Source organism: Arachis duranensis, chromosome 4 (genome assembly GCF_000817695.3).
Source record: "Arachis duranensis cultivar V14167 chromosome 4, aradu.V14167.gnm2.J7QH, whole genome shotgun sequence".
Lineage (NCBI taxonomy): Eukaryota > Viridiplantae > Streptophyta > Magnoliopsida > Fabales > Fabaceae > Arachis > Arachis duranensis.
Window position 1 is genome coordinate 942329 of NC_029775.3, and position 16555 is coordinate 958883.

A 16555-nucleotide genomic window follows, 5' to 3' on the forward strand; every position below is an offset into this window, starting at 1 on the left:
CAATCGGAATCCATTAATGCTAATTTGAGGGTTCTAATTAGGGTTAATAAAATTGTAAGGGTCAAATTGAATATCGGACCAAATTTTAGGGAGAAATAAAAATTTAACTCTATTTTTTTCGATAATAAAATTTAAAAGTATTTTTATGAATGAAAAAAATAAATTTGGTACATTTTTGATAGGGGTGGCAACCGCAGCTTACCTGTGGGTACCCAATCCGACCCCACCGGGTCAGGTATGGTTGTTAACCCGATATAAAGTGCAAGTTGAGCATCAATTTTACCGACCAATATGCATCTTGTATATGTATATGTTATATATTTATATAAAAATATGTTTAAAGTGTATGTTGAATTAAAGATTTTTCACTAAATACAAAAAATTCTTAGTCACTAAACAAAGATTATTAATTGATAAGTTAATATTTTTTTTACATAAAAATTAATTCTATTTTAAATTATCAAGTTATATAATAATATTGTATCTTTTTTGTAATTCACCCATAGAATCAGATACCACAGCTAAAAATGGATAAAGAATAGAGTTGAGATATTCTCAACCTACAGATAAATATAAATATAAAGTAGAGTTGAGTTTAATAAAAATCTCACCATAGGTAAGATTAGGATTGGCTCAAAATCTTACCCTACTTACCATATCCACGTAACACCCCTAATTTTTGGTGATTTATTTTTTTATAATAAAAAAATCCTCCCCTTTTGGTTGTGGAAGTACAAGGAAAAGTAAAAAACAATAACCCTAAGCCACTGATTCGTCATTCATCCACAATTCGCAATTCCTCTCTGCTGCTCTGGTGCCGCCGCCGGTGCCCTCTGTTCCGCTTGCTCCGATCAGGTCTGCTCCTTTTTTCCCAGTCTTCTCTTTATTGAAAAAAAAAAAATCCTTTTTGTGCTACTTAACCTTTAAATTTTATGGTTGAACGTTGAACAATGTTGATGCTGTTTGATCAATATGTTGCTTCTTCTGCTTCTAATGGCTGTTATTGTCATTACTTCCCTAACCTCTCTTCTTGCTTTCTTCATTTCATTCTCACTTTTCTTCTTCTACGCGTCTTTTTCCCTCTTTCTCTATATGCAGTACACTTGAGACCGCCGCTGATTCCTGAACTTGGGCTGGAGAGGAAAGAAACACTTTAGTGGAGGGCTCGCTGGTGTTTATGAAGGTGTGTATTTCAATTTTTAGTTAGGGTTCAATTCCATCACCAAATTAGACCATTGATTTCAATTCCATAGTTTTTAGTAGAATTGAATTCTCTTGTGCTTTCCAAACGCCCTGTTAGTATAACCCGGCTTCCTTGCTTTGTAGTACTCTAGAAGTGGAAAGCCGAAACTATGGAAAAAGAAGAAGGGGGAGTGAAGCAAAGAATGGTTATGTCTGATGAAGAGGAGAAAAGTCGACGTTTGAAGCTTGAAGAAGCTCTTGAAATCCAGTCCCTTAGGCGCATCATTAGTGCATACCTCAAGTATAACCTATTATTATTATTGTTCTTGTTTTTCTTGTTCTTGTTCTTGCTCTTGCTCTTGTTGTTATTGTTATTGTTATTCTTGTTGTGACTGTTACCTTTAAATATGATTTCTTTTCTCTCCAATACATTGATGCTGTGGAAGTGTAAACCCCTATTTTGGCACTCCAAAGATTCTATTTTTGCTTGGGGGAGGTGAAGTTTATCTAGCTTTTATGATCCTTGGGGGCGACATGAGTGCTTTTCTTTTATTCATGGACTATTTTGTTGGAACTTGAATTGTTTACGTGTCAAAATGGTTGTTTACCCTTCTTAGAATGTCTCAAAAGGAAATAAAGGTCTCTTTCCGTGGCTGTTTTATTTTTGTTTTCGCTTGTTGTGGTGAAATGTAACTCTTCCTAAAACATGATTGTAGTGACATAATTTTATTAAGGTATAATATTTAATCTATTGAAATGAGTAGTATTAACTGCTTATATTTAAGACGGATCACTTTTGCTGTTTCCAGTTTGGGCAAGGTTTCTTTGTTGGAATGATTCTTTTTATTTTTTTTTGACTTTTATTCTATTACTTCTGTTGTACTTGGTGGTTTTTTTCCCTTTTATTTTTGAACATCACCATAAATTTTCAGTTTATAACTTGAAATGTGCAAATTTACCTATATTCATAAGTATGAAATGCCTTTGAAACTATGTTGCTTTCATTTGTTCATATTATTGTTATACTTGTTGTAATTTATTTATTTACTGTATGTTTATTAGCTTTAAAATTAATTGTGTCTCTTAACACTATCATCTAACTCGTTGAAAGAACACTCAAGGTATCTACATTTCTTTCATTGACTTTGCGTGCAGCTATCCTGATGCTGCAGAGGAGGATGTTAGTCGATATGAGAGATCTTTCAGAAAGCTTCCACCTGCCCATAAGGTATTAGTTTCTTGGTTCCCATTCCCTAGCACACATGCTATGAAAACTGGCACAATTCTAATGCCTTGTAATAGTTCCTTTGCTGTTCATTTGTTGCTGTATGATTTTCCTGAAAGTGTCTGTTCATTCTTGTAACCCCTTGCTTTCTACCACCTCTTCTTGTGTCTGTAGGCTTTGTTATCTCATTATCCTCAAAAGTTTCAAAGATTGCGACGGTACATTTTGTTTACTCTCTGCTTTTTTACTCTCTCTCCTCTCTCTCTCTCTCTAGGAGTAATAGCAGCTGGATTGAATGATTAGAGCCTTTGAACTTTTTTCTACATACTTCTTTGTTATGTGATTTTCTTTCTTTTCACTCTCAGAAATAAATTCTGTACAATTTGATCATTTTAGCTTTTGAAAACAAAATAAAAGTTGTTTTAAGCATTTAGCTTATCTTGGCCAGCTGATGCCAAAGCATGTTTGGTTTAAATTAATAAAATAAAGTATATACAGATGCACACATACCTTAACAATATGAAGTACAAACTCACGAAATATAACTTGGATTTTGCCTAGTTGCGGAAACAAAGCAATGTTGTTACTCTTCTAGATGAACAAAATGATGAAATTGTGTCAACCAACAGCATATGCTTGTTTTATTGGATGTGTGCATTGTGAACTTAGAAGTCGTTATATTTCTTTCAATATATACTGGTTAAACTTATGGTTCTTATACTTCAGCAATATCTGGTTTTACGTGGTAGGATTTTGTAGCATAGATGCCATCTCAAAATTGCTTATCATAGAGAGATTCCAAACTTCCACAGTTAATGGTGCATATGTAGGAGTTAAATTATTAAAATCCTTCCATAACTGTCAAACCTTGAATCAGTTGACCAAATTTTGAATCATGAAGTGTGGTATGTGGGTGCTTTTGTATGGTAAGATTCAAAAGCATCATAAAATTCCTAAATAAAAAAGAATTACATAGCTTTCTATAAATAAAAAGGCGCTTTAACAAAAAGAAAATGCTAAAAGGTGCAAAAAATAATTAAGTTTTAGTATATCATTGATGAAATAGTAAAGTACTAAATTGATGCATCCACTAATACCCAAATACTATCATAAGCCACTATCATGTTGTAAACTCATAAAAGGTCATATTTAATTTTAAATGGTCATATCCAATTCAAAAATGAGAAAAATGCTGGCAAGCAGAGTCAGGGTTTAAGGAATAGAAGAGATTATGCAGCAGCAGGGCAGGGAACAAAAGAGGCAAGTAGGAGAACATGAAGAATTGTCTGTTTTTATTGGAGAATTAGAAATTTTACAGGCATACTTTATAGTGGAGGGAGAAACCTAGAGAGAACTTTATTGTAAGAATTGAGAATTTGATTTTGATAGAAAAAATCTATTTCAGTAGAATAAAAGAGAATATACAAAGGAGGATAAACAATCCTTGCACAGAAAGCTTAGCTCTGAAACAAGCAACAATGCATGTCAATCCCTTTGAATGTCAGCTGAAGATACCCAATTAAACAAACCATGTGTTGAGGATCAAAGGGACGCAAAAAAGGAAATCATTGAAAAGGAATCTTTGGAATTCCTGGAATTCCTTTACATCAATATGCACTAGAGACTTGCAAAAACTGCGGACTTCCATAGAATCTTTGCACTTTTATGTTAGCCAATGCCTTTGAACTTAATGAGAAGAACTTGCTGTAATTTCATAGGGCAAAGCCATGATTCCTTTAAGATACCAAAAAAGCCAATTCACATAGAGGCAAAGATCTTGCCACAGGATGATGCATAATAATTTCTATTATCCTCCTCCTCATCTTGATGAAATGCCCCGTGAAGGCAACCCCTGTTAGAATTGAGAACTTCTATTCTGTTGTCTACAGTGGAACTTTGGGTTTTGAGTGATAGAATGGAGACTATGACTAGGGACTTGCGTTTTAGAGAACCAGTATGGTTTCTGGAAGTTTAATAAAGGAACCAATTTGATTTTAGCTGAATAAAGATCTTATGGAAGAGTAGGGAATAAACAACAAAACTAGAGATGTCAAAGAAGAACTGGGATCCCAAATTTCCCCTTAAACAAAAGTAAAATAGGTATATGGAAGTTTGGCAACAGGTATGCTAGCACCGCCGTGGATGTTATAATTGAATATCATACGATACTGCTAGTTAGTCGACAGTTATTTCGTACAAAATAATGAAGAGATAGCGGGAGATGTTAACCATAGCATTTGTGCCTGGTGGATAAAATGGAGGTATGCTTTATGTGTTATTTAAAAGGTTCCTTTAAAGGTTAATGTAACCTTTTATTGTGCAATAATTAAGACTAGTGATACTTTAGGGAACTAAATACTAAATGAAGTGCCGACATTAAAAAGTTTTACAGAAAAGGAAATGTTGTCTTAAGGGAGTGGTCATACATGAAATGATAAGATTAAATGTATGAATTCAGAGGATGTAAGGGCGGCACTTACTAAAGGAAAAAATGGTAGACTTATGCCTATGATGGTTTGAACATGTTAATTGAAGGCAACAGAAACCTCAAGGATATTGACTAGGTGAAGGACAATCCAACAATCAGGATTTTAAAATGACAAATAAAAACTCTTAATAGTCTCAAGACCCATTTCAATGGTTCTGTAGTTAACTAGTGCCTTTGAAGAAGTTAATTTGGCAAAAGATAATAAGTTAATAACATCATTTGATCTCCACAGCTGGTCTCATTTAATGACAAAAGTTAATTGGCACCTTTGAAGATGTGAACTTTGCCAAACAATAAAATCATTTGATCCGCTGATCTGGATGGGTGATAAGAGTTTGAGAAAGACAGGGAGGACGGGGGAGAAGAATGAGACGAGAGAAGAAAGAGTTGATATTACTGCGTTCAAGCATAGTTCTGTGCTTATATAGATGGCAGAGTAGCTTATTCAGTAAGATAGTTCAAAGGAGTAGAAGAGACCTGTCATCCTTAAGTTAGTTGTAAGATCTATCCTAGCTGGCACCTTCTTTAACTGTCTACCAAATCAACTTAATTGTTTTTGCCACTTCTAGACTCTTACTTGGTCACTCTTCAACTCACATTGTTATGCCTCTTGAAATTGGGCTTGTTGCAGGATTGGAATACTGTTACAGCTAACTTAGGTCTCATCTCTAAGAACCTTGCTTTAGACACTGCTTTAGTGGGTATATCCGTTGGTTGCTCTTGAGGTTATGTGTGCCATCAACAACTTTTTTTTTCCTCTTTCTCTTAGAAAAAGATTCAACTCCATGTTTTGAGTGCAAGACTGGAGTGTGAGCAAGCATAATCTCACTCAAGTTATCATAGTATACTACTGGTCTTGCACCAGCAGTGGGAACCTTTAGTTTAATGCGTAAGGACTGAACCCAAATTCGTTCAGCTGTGAGATCCACAATGCTCCTATATTTTGCTTTCACACTAGACATGTGATCATCAACATCCGCTGCGCAGTTTACATCAGAGTGTCCCTTGAGGTTGAGGAACTTTGGTGTCGCTGCCTGTCTAAGTGTGATTCCAAGTTCCAAGGTTCCAGCCAAACAACGAAGAATCCTCTTAACAACCTTCTAGTGGCCTCCTTAGGTGTAAGCATGAATTGACATGCTTTGTTGACATTGAATGAAATTTCTGGACGTGTAATAGTGGCATACTACAGTGCTCCTACCATGGACTTGTACGGGATGGATCAGAAATTGAATCATAATCATTGTTTTTGTGGGACAGTTTGAGGCCAAAAGCCATGGCTAGTGTTTGAGTCTGGTTTAGTTACATCTTGTGACTGTGAGGGTGATATTGTAGTGGATTGTGACTTAAGAAAGATGTTTGGGGTTGGGAGGAGACCAGAAGTCATAGACCTAGTGATGGGTCTATCTCCTGGAGTTGTAAGTGAGTGAAGGAGGGCTATATGGGTTTATGTACATGTAGTTGAGGCTGTAGAAGATAGTGGAGAGTGTGTTGCAGGGATTGTGTTTGTGTAGGGGTGGGTAACAGTGGAGGCTGCTGAATAGGTGAATCAGGTGGAGTAATAGTGATGTTTTTTGAGGATAAAGATGCACGAGTATGTTATGGAGAATGCTGTGCAGTGTGAGGAGAATTATGATGCAGATTTGAGTGTGGAATGCCAATCGAGACGATTGTAGTGACATGTGGAGGTTGATACAATGATGCATGAGGGAGAGTATTAGATGATGCATGATGTTGAGGGGTGGTCACTGCAGTGATTGCATTTTGGGAAGGTAATGGAGTGGCTATATATGGAGTGTGTGGCAGGGTGTTTGAGGGAGAAGCCACTAGATGCTCCTTATAAGGAAACCTGGTCTCATGAAACTTGTTATCCTTATAAAGTTATAATTGAAGAGCTTGCCTTGATTGTCTTAACACCTAAACCCTTTGTGTGATTGACTATAACCCAAAATGGTGCATTCAAATGAGTGAAATACGAACTTATTTTTATTGTTATTGTAGGGTCCTAAGAATGGAAGACATGCAAAGCCAAACACTCTAAATTGTACCACCTCTCAAATGGTTAGAATATGTACAGTGATTAAGGTGGAATTCTGTTTATAGTGTCTGTGACAGTGACCACTGCCTCTTCCCAAAAGGAGGAGAGAGGCATTGATGCATTTTTCTAAGAGTGTTAAAGCTGTTTCTACTAAGTGTCCCTGTTTTATTTCAACAGCACCATTTTCATTGTGGGTGTGAGGACATTAGCCTATGATTTATTCCTTCTTATTGAAAGTATTTGGAAAATGCTCTATATTCAAACCCCCCTCCCCAAATTAGACTGTACAACTTTTATTTAGTTTCTAAGAATAGTTGTGCCAAAGCTTTAAATTGCAAAGAGGCTGCGAATGCTTCTAGTTTTAAGAAAATAGGTCCGACTGAATCTTGAGTACGCATCAATAAAAGCAATATAATACTTGTATCCATTATTGGAAGTGATAAGGGATGGTCCCGAAAGATTAGTAAACACCAATTCTAAAGAAACTTGTAAGTAGAGAGGGAAGAGGGGAGGCAATGTGCCTTGCCAAGACAACACGTAGAGCAGTGTTCAGTTGCATTTTTAACTAAACAGTCGTAAGGCCAGACCTAAAAAAACAATTATTGTCTAACACAAATTTGCTAACACTTAATAAGTTCTTTGTAATTTCTGGAACGAGCAAAAGATTGTTTAGTTTGAGTGGCTGTTTAGGGTTTAGGGTGATAGACAAACCTTGTTCATTACGCACATGGAGTTGGTCAGATCCATTATAGGGTGATGCTTGCATGAGGTTTGAGAATTCAGGAGTGACATGTGAGGTCCCTCCATAATCTGGATACCAGGTTGAGTCTATCACTGATTTAGGTGTTGCGGCAGAGGCAGAGAAGTGTGAAATTGATGGTGCAGGAGTCCTGGTAGGGGCAACTAAGGCATTGGGAGGGAGCTGTGATGAGTGAAATGTAGGTGCAGGTGTATATGCATGAGATGCAGAGTTGTGAGTCATAGCAGAATAAGGAGAATGAGAAATACTTGAGTGGTTAGCAACGTAGTGAGGAGATTTAGAAGATAGTTGGCATACGGTGGTGGAGGTAGAGGTGTACGCCGAAACAGCTGATCAAACCTATGTTAGCATTTGAAACTCGTATGACTTGGCTTGTTTCATGGCTGACAGATTGTGGAAGATAGTTGGCATATGGTGGTGGAGGTAGAGGTGTACGCTGAAACACCTGATCAAACCTATGTTAGCAGTTGAAACTCGTATGACTTGGCTTGTTGCATGGCTGACAGATTGTGGAACTGCGACCTGAACGACCACTTTGTCCCGGCCCACCATGGCCCACAGATCTCTACCAACACAGTGGCCACCAAATCCACCTCTGAAACCTGTGTTGACCTTAGACACAAAATGTGCCCAAAGCACTCGTGCAAAGAACTTCACGTTCAATTTAGGTCGAGCTTTGTGAGTCATGAGATGCACCTCCATTTGAAGCACAGAGTATGGCTTAGGCCTGGTGTTTATGGAGGTGACCAATGCATTGTATTCACTTCCTTGCCTAGCGAGGATGATAGCAATGTGTTCTTGCTTCGAGACTGGACTCCCGATAGAGGCTAAGGTGTTCACAATGGCTTAAGTGTGGAGGAGATGTTCATTCAGAGGTTGCGAAGTCTTTGCTATTGTGCTCAACTCTACCTTTAAGTTGTTGCACACGAGCTTGTGTGCAGCAAGTTTCATCCGCACTTGCCACGACCCACAAGCACTCACATCACAGTCAACAAGTGTGAACACCAATTCGGTCTTTGTCGACATTAACCATGTGAGGGGCGTCTGGTCTTTCTCCTCCCAGAGCTCATACTCGTTGGAGACACAGTTGTTGAGAGCATCCTCCAGCGACATAAATTTCAGAGGATGGACTGATGGAGAGCGCACCGATCAATGAGACTGAAGAGCCGCCACTAGGACTTGATGATGCCATGAGTAGAAACTTCTGATCATCGAGTCAGAGAGAGATACTTGGGAGAGGATGCGGAAGAGGAGGAGGAGGAGGCTATCTTTGGATCCTCCTCCAACGCCAGGGGAGACAAATTTCTCAGCGGAGGCATTGGAGGAGGATCCATGCTATGCAATCTGAGGCTTTAGTTGTTTTGTTATTAAATGGTCGTTTGCTGTTGGTCATAAGTGATTTTACTTGCCATATAATAATTTTACTTGCAAAGAAAATTAGTGGTCATGGATGTGATTATATTGACCACTAGTTGTCCATATGTTATTTAATACTGTAGAGGCCAAGTTTTAAACTCTAAAGTTACTGAAGTATTGTATTTTCTATGCCGTCTAATGGTGCAGGTGTATTGCAGTAAATTCTCATTTCATATTCGGCATGCTTCAGGTCATAACTCACTCCTGTAGATTGTATTTTTCTGTTATTGTAATGTTTGATATTGGTACAATGAACTCTTTCAGGCCTTTGAACCGCCTCTTGATATGAGCGGGGACATAGACTTAAGCAGAGATGCACATCCTGAGCATGGTCAAAGGGATCATTTTGTCTCTGAAGGGATTAATGCTTGTCCCTGTGAGTCTGCTCCATTGAGAATAACATGTTCTGTATCTGGTCAACATGCTTGTGCAGAAGGTATCAATGATACACGTAGATCATCGGCACCGGTGCATGCCAATAAGGTTCTGCAGCATTTGACTCCATGACCCCTTTTAATTCAGTAGATAAGAATTGTGATTTTTCCTTGGTCCTATCATTGTTTTTTTCATTTAGAAATTTGACTCTGTAGATAACAACAGGAAGTGGACATTGAGAGTCACCATAATTCAGATACTGGGACCAATCTTCCAAGCTTGATACATAATGGAGAGATCCGTGAATATGGTGGAGCAGCCTTCACCGATTCCAATAACAATGTCAGTCCTCTTTCCTGTTTTACATTTGCAGTTCCCCAATCCCTTTTTTTTTTAAGAATTTCTGGGTTGGTTTTATGCTGTGCCAAGCTCATTGATGACAACAAAAAGCTTTTTGATATTTTTCGTAGTAATTGTCAAGTGCATCAACATCTTTTTTTTTTTTTTTAATTTTAAAAAAATTACTATTGATATTTTGTATTGACCAGTGAATGTATATGTTGTGCTATACTTGAATTTTCTCATCCTTTTATTTCTGCTTTATGTCAGATCTCTTCTTCATGTCAACAATGGTTAGAGCCATCTTTGCAACTGAATGTTCCTTTAGTTGATGTTGATAAGGTACATTTATTTTTCAGCTCTTTTTTGTTCTTGTTATCTGTTTAATGCTAGGAATTAGGATAGTGCTAAGTTTTGGATTTTAGTTGGTTGAAATAATTTTCTTTTCTTTTTTGTGATTTTACTGGCCTGACAATGGAGATGGACAATGCATTGTTGAATTTGTCAATATTAGAAGTCCAATGTTGTTTGAGAATACAACCATGATAGTCTGTATAAATGCTTGGCGATCCGCATCCCTTGATATAGCTTTTGTAGTTGATTTAGGGACATCTAATTCTAATATAGTATTAGACCTTTTGCTGTTTGTTAGTTCGGCCACCGATCTGCAAATGTCAATCCTGTAAACTTCACTTTTCAAATGTCTAGTTGAAGGCATAAGAGGGGTGATTATAAGTTCCACAATGCTTAGGTGAGTTAGGGCCGCTCAATTCTGATTGTCATTTAAAAATTTGTTGTTAGCTTGCTGTTGTATCACTCCACACGTGGCCTCGGCCAATCTTTTTTGTTTCTCTTTCCATGTTTTCTATCTTAGACCATCTTTGTCTCCCCCTTCTTGGCTGCTGCAATGGAGGCTTCCAACACCTTGTTCTAATATGGCTTAGGATATGGATCTATTTTGCCTTCATTTTCTCTATCCTTTCTACAGAATTTGATCCACAGATTTGTCATCAACTGAGTGCTGGTATCCCAAAGTTCATTATAGAAGTGAATCAATATCCATAGGCAGAAGTTGAGTAATTTTGAAACCACTGCTTCTCAAACAGTGAGAATGACAAAATGAGTTTTGATGTTATGCAGCTTAACATTTTCCTGTTGCTTCCATCGACAATTTGTTCTGGACTCGAGGGAATCTGTAATTGTATGAAACACTGAACCAACAATTATCAAATAAAATGATGCTATTCTCTAAGATCATTGAAAAATAAAAAAGATAAGTGCATGGTCAATGTACTCTTAACTTGAATTCTTCACACTAGTTAAGTTTGAGAACTGAAATACCTGGTATCAGACTAATATACTGAATGATAATTGTTACCAAATTTGGATGAAAGTGATATTATGTGTGCACTTTGTAATGTCACTTTTCAAAAGTTCTTTTACATTTTCTTCATTATGACTATAAAATGATGCTTGTCAGCCTGTCTCCTCATCATTTAATATGGAACATACATTCTCGAAAGAAATAAATGGGGTTTGTCTCTAAATCACTACACGACCTGGAAAACTTCAGTGCTTTAATTTTCATGATCAGTCTATATCCTGCTGCATACCATATTGTATGATTTTTACATTTCTCCTTCTGGATGCTTTTTATTTTGCAACTTCTTAGCATGGCAATATTGATGATTCTAATTTTGGGTTTACTGCTTTTTCCTCAGGTGCGATGTATAATTAGGAACATAGTTAGGGACTGGGCTGCTGAGGTACTTCTTGTTTAGTTCTCACTTCTTGCTTTTCAAATATTCTATTTCTGCTATCATATAAAAAGTTTGATTTGCTAGTTTAAACAGTGCAATCTGAAACTTGGTGTTATTTCCACCACTGCTGGGTGGTGTCATATCAATAACTGAAGGATGCATGCATGATACTGTGAACTTAATTAGAAACAATGAAATGAGCACATTCTCTAAGCTTCACTTGTCATTTCCCTCGTGCTATTTTGGTTGTTGATTCCGCACATCCATTACCTTTTTGCTAAGAGCTACTCACTTATGTTTTCTGATATGTATCTTATTAGGGTAAGAAAGAACGTGATCAGTGTTACAAGCCAATTCTTGAAGAACTTAATCGCCTGTTCCCTAATCGCTGTAAAGAGAGGTAGAGATTAACACTCCTAACACTAGCAGAAAGTCCTTATTTGGGTGTAGTATTGCTCAATTTTTGTACTAAAAGCATTCAATTTCTCAAACAGTCCACCTGCTTGCTTAGTTCCTGGTGCTGGACTCGGTCGGCTGGCTCTGGAGATTTCATGTTTAGGTTTGTGTATTTTCAGGGTTACATAGAAATATGTATTAGATATCATCATTATAATAGATATTTCGTATTATGTTGCAGGATTTGTCAGCCAGGGAAATGAATTTTCATACTACATGATGATATGCTCAAGTTTCATTCTTAATCAGTAAGGACAATGATTTTCTCTTTGTTGTCAGTCTTACTAATGATAAAACTAATCACCTATTAGTTTTTGAGTCAGTAACGACTGGTGTTCTGATTTTGAGTTTCCTCTTTTTCTTAAGTTCTCAAACTGTTGATGAGTGGACAATATACCCTTGGATTCACAGTAATTGCAATTCAGTGTCAGATAACGACCAACTTCGTCCTGTTTCCTTACCTGATATTCATCCAGCCAGGTATGTACTTATATAAGCGAAAAAAGCCAAAAATAACTACAAATATTCGAAACTTACAAATCCATGAATTATATTATATGTACGATTTCCAACACCACATGCTGGAGCACATTACATAATCCAAGCTTGCAAAAGATATGCAATGTTGTTAGGAATCAGATTTAAGGCTCTGTTTGGGTTCACTCCCACCCATACTCGTAGTATTGCAAAAAAATAGCAATACTAACTACACTGATTTCACATATACAAGGTTCCCTTTATCATTTGAGTTAACAGATTCAGTAATAACTTCATTGGAAAAACCTTTATCTTACGCAGTGCACAGTATCGATCAATATGAATATTTTTGTGTTTTCATGAAAATAGGTTACTCAAATACCTACTTGATTATCACAATATAGCTTCATTTGCTGAGTATCTGCAAACCACTCATGAATTTCGTTAGTCGAAGTAAACCTCCTAGTAGTTGTAACCATTTTTCAGTATCATGTGCTGAATTTCTCGAAACTTTTAATAAACTTTTCAGTGTCTAGGGAAAGGTGGCATCTAAAAAGTGTAATGTTATGTAAGTAGCCTAATTTGATAAAAGCATTAGTGCTGATACCATGGCCTTGATGTCAAAGGCTTTTTCCCCTCTTGTTCATTTATGTATGTATGTATGTGTGTGTGTATCCTAACACTTGGTTGCAACTATGGATGCAGTGCGGGAATTACTGAAGGCTTTTCCATGTGTGGAGGTGACTTTGTTGAAGTTTATAGTGATTCAAGCCAAGTAGGTAGGAGAGATTATCTTTAGCTATATATATTTTCTATTTAAAATCATATATCTGTGGCTCTAGCAGGGTAAAAATTCATTTTTCTGCCAATCCTAAATGTAAACTTTATTGTTCAACATTTTGTCAAATTAGGTGTTATGGCAGGATTTGGATAAATGATTCCTGACTTCTTACCAACTTAACTTGAGTAGAGAACGAGCTGCTATAGATGCTTGAGAGTCTGAACTGATGGCTTCTAATCTTACTACAAATGAAAATATGGTCTTGGCACAAGTTTTTCAGTGTACATATCCATATCAATCTGAGTAATGTCCTCAACAAGAGCCTTGCTTACTATCTGGAGCAATATCCCTCTTAGAAAAATAGAACATCTCAAATTCTCAAATCAAACTACTACCCTTCCTTACCGTGGTCGCTCTATTTAAGAACTCTGAATTTGCATCTTCATCCTCATGCAATTTAACATAGGGTATGTTTGGTTGGGAGCTAAAAGTGGGGTCAATTTTACCTAACTGAACTACATGTGTAATTTTATATTTTTGGATAATGTTAAACTTTATGTTACTAATTTTTAACTCTAATATATTGCCCCATGTAAATAGAATAACGTAGAGAACTATTTATAGTTGCCCGTAATAACTTGGAAATTTTTATCAAATAACAACAATAATAATTTCTTCCGAGTTACTATGTCAATTTTTAGACACACAAACAACAAAATGGAAAGGAAATTATTCAATGATGTGTGTAACATGTATTTTTATCTTGATAAAATGAACATTATAATTCTTTCGTATCTAATTATCTGTACTGAATGACATTCAACATCATAACACTCTTTGCTTTTGTAATTTCTAATGAGACTTACATGGCCAAACAGGTGCATGGGATGCAGTTGTCACTTGTTTCTTTATTGACACTGCTCACAATATAGTGGAGTACATCGAAATAATTTCACAAATTTTGAAAGACGGAGGAGTAAGTTCCTTTATCCAAAATTCTTTGCATCTCTCTTCTTTCTTATCCTTCAATTGATAAACTTGTTGCATTTCACATGTTGTATTGTCCATCATGCTATTGCTGGCTGACATCGACACAATGACAGGTTTGGATAAATTTTGGCCCTCTACTTTATCACTTCGCTGATATGTATGGGCAAGAAGATGTAAGGTTCTTTTTCTTTCGGCACACAGCATTGTATCTTATTATTCGGTGTTTTGTCTTACACTGAAATTTGTCTGTAGGAGATGTCCATTGAATTGAGTTTAGAAGATGTTAAAAGGGTTGCACTGCATTATGGATTTGAATTTGAGGTAATATCATCTGATTTGGATAATGATCGCTTATGTTTATTGTTGTAACTAATCATATTTGCTTTTTCCAAATACAGAAAGAAACAACCATAGAGACAACCTACACCACAAATCCTAGATCAATGATGCAAGTAAGCTTCAAATCCTCTCTACTCCAATCCCTATATGTTTTCTTTCTTTCTTTCCATAATCTTGTGCTTTGGGGATGATCTTGTTAAATACCTTTATGCATTTCTCATCAGTTCATGGCTGTTTATAATTGGGTTGTTTCAAGTTGGAAATTCTGAGACGCTTAATAGAGGTTTAGATGTTCATATTTATTTTTTATAATATAGATAGCAAGTTCGCAACGTTTCAGATAATAATATACTTTGATCATCCATAAATTTGGTACTTACAAAATAGACAAAACTAATGGGGCTTGTTTGACAAATTAATGAATAACTAAGGTGAGACCCGCGCGATGCGCCGAGAGGTAAATTAATTATATTATATAGTGTATTATAATAAGTGTTATATTATTTAGAGATTGATTAGATAATATGTAAACTAATGTTAAATTTAAATTTTTATATTAAAAATATTTTGTAGAATATTTATTTGATAATTTGTATAATTTTATATAATTATTCAACTAAAATGCAATATAAATTAAAATATAGTTTATATTTTAAAAATTTAAATTCATATATTTTTAAAAAAGGCATAGGTCTTTTATATTAGAGTTGTACAAAACTATATCTTCATTTGTTGCTTTCATTTTACATTTGCTTTAGTTGTCATATTTTGTCTTCTCATATGGTGTTTTTTGGGTTGCAAATAATTAAAGAAAAAAATTTTAAAAAATGAATGAGAATCAGAAACATCAAAAAATATAAATGAGTTTTATAATAATATATTTGAATATATTTAGTAAGGGATGTGCCGAATTTGAACTTGGGTTTAGAAAAATGAATGAGAATGAAAAATACAAAAGATGTAAATATAAAATTGTGAATTAATTAGGTAATCATTATATATTTGAATGTATTTAGTAAGAAAATGTGACAAATTTAAACTTACTTGAAGGAATTTTTGCTAATTGGTATGAGATTAAAAAATAAAGAATAGTAGAGTCTTATGTAGCATGCTTAAGTAGACCAAATAATGTAATAATAAGAGTATTAACATGTATAAGTTATAGAATTCCAATATTTGTAACTGAAAATTTTTATAATAATTATTATTATGACGCTTTTAATGTATATTTATTGTATTCAATTAGTACTTTATGTTTTAATTGAATAATAATAGATAAGAATTTTTTCTATTATATTTTTTTAAATCTTTTACTAATATATGATTGGTTGATTTCCAAGTTTTGCCAACTATCAAGTAAGCGAAATTGCTGACATGGCATCGTTACATGGCATCGTTACAAGGGGAAATATGGCTTAAACACAATATAAAAGAATTTAGATATCAATTTTTATATAATAAAAATAGATGTATATGGATGATATTCAATGACATCAAACAAAAATTTGCCTTTATCATTTATGCATTTTTTTAATAAACCATTGGATATAGCAAATATCTTTTGTTAGAATTTGCTGAATTTTATAATCCTGTTTTGCAGAACCGTTACTTCGCTGCATTTTGGACGATGAGAAAAAAATCTGGAGTGGCGCATCAGCAAGTGCCTTGATAATTGGAGCATAATTTATGCATATAAAGTATAATTAAGTTAAACACTTTGTTAGGCTTGTTCTCTTTTTTGATGGAGTGGAGAGTATTCTTGTATTGATGGAACCTTCGCCACTAATTTGCCATCATTGAAAACTTAGACGCATTTACTAGATGTAAAAGTTGCACATACCCATAATGAGTGTTTTTGACAATAAGATGCGTGTAGAATAACAGATCCATTGATACCATACAATATAATAAAAACATTTACTTTGGTTTCAA

General features: G+C 35.3%; 1 protein-coding gene across 1 annotated transcript; it reads left to right on the plus strand.

Moving 5' to 3' along the window:
* Window positions 1-734: 734 nt before the first annotated feature.
* On the plus strand, window positions 735-16555 carry LOC107482441 (uncharacterized). The gene is made up of 20 exons (XM_016102932.3): window positions 735-855; window positions 1099-1183; window positions 1327-1483; window positions 2338-2410; window positions 2582-2625; window positions 9254-9296; window positions 9371-9589; window positions 9707-9823; window positions 10091-10162; window positions 11542-11586; window positions 11901-11980; window positions 12075-12139; window positions 12218-12284; window positions 12403-12516; window positions 13219-13292; window positions 14173-14270; window positions 14398-14457; window positions 14537-14605; window positions 14683-14736; window positions 16224-16555. The coding sequence occupies exons 3-20, from the start codon at window positions 1353-1355 to the stop codon at window positions 16290-16292; spliced, it is 1494 nt and encodes a 497-aa protein (XP_015958418.1). The 5' UTR covers window positions 735-855; window positions 1099-1183; window positions 1327-1352; the 3' UTR covers window positions 16293-16555.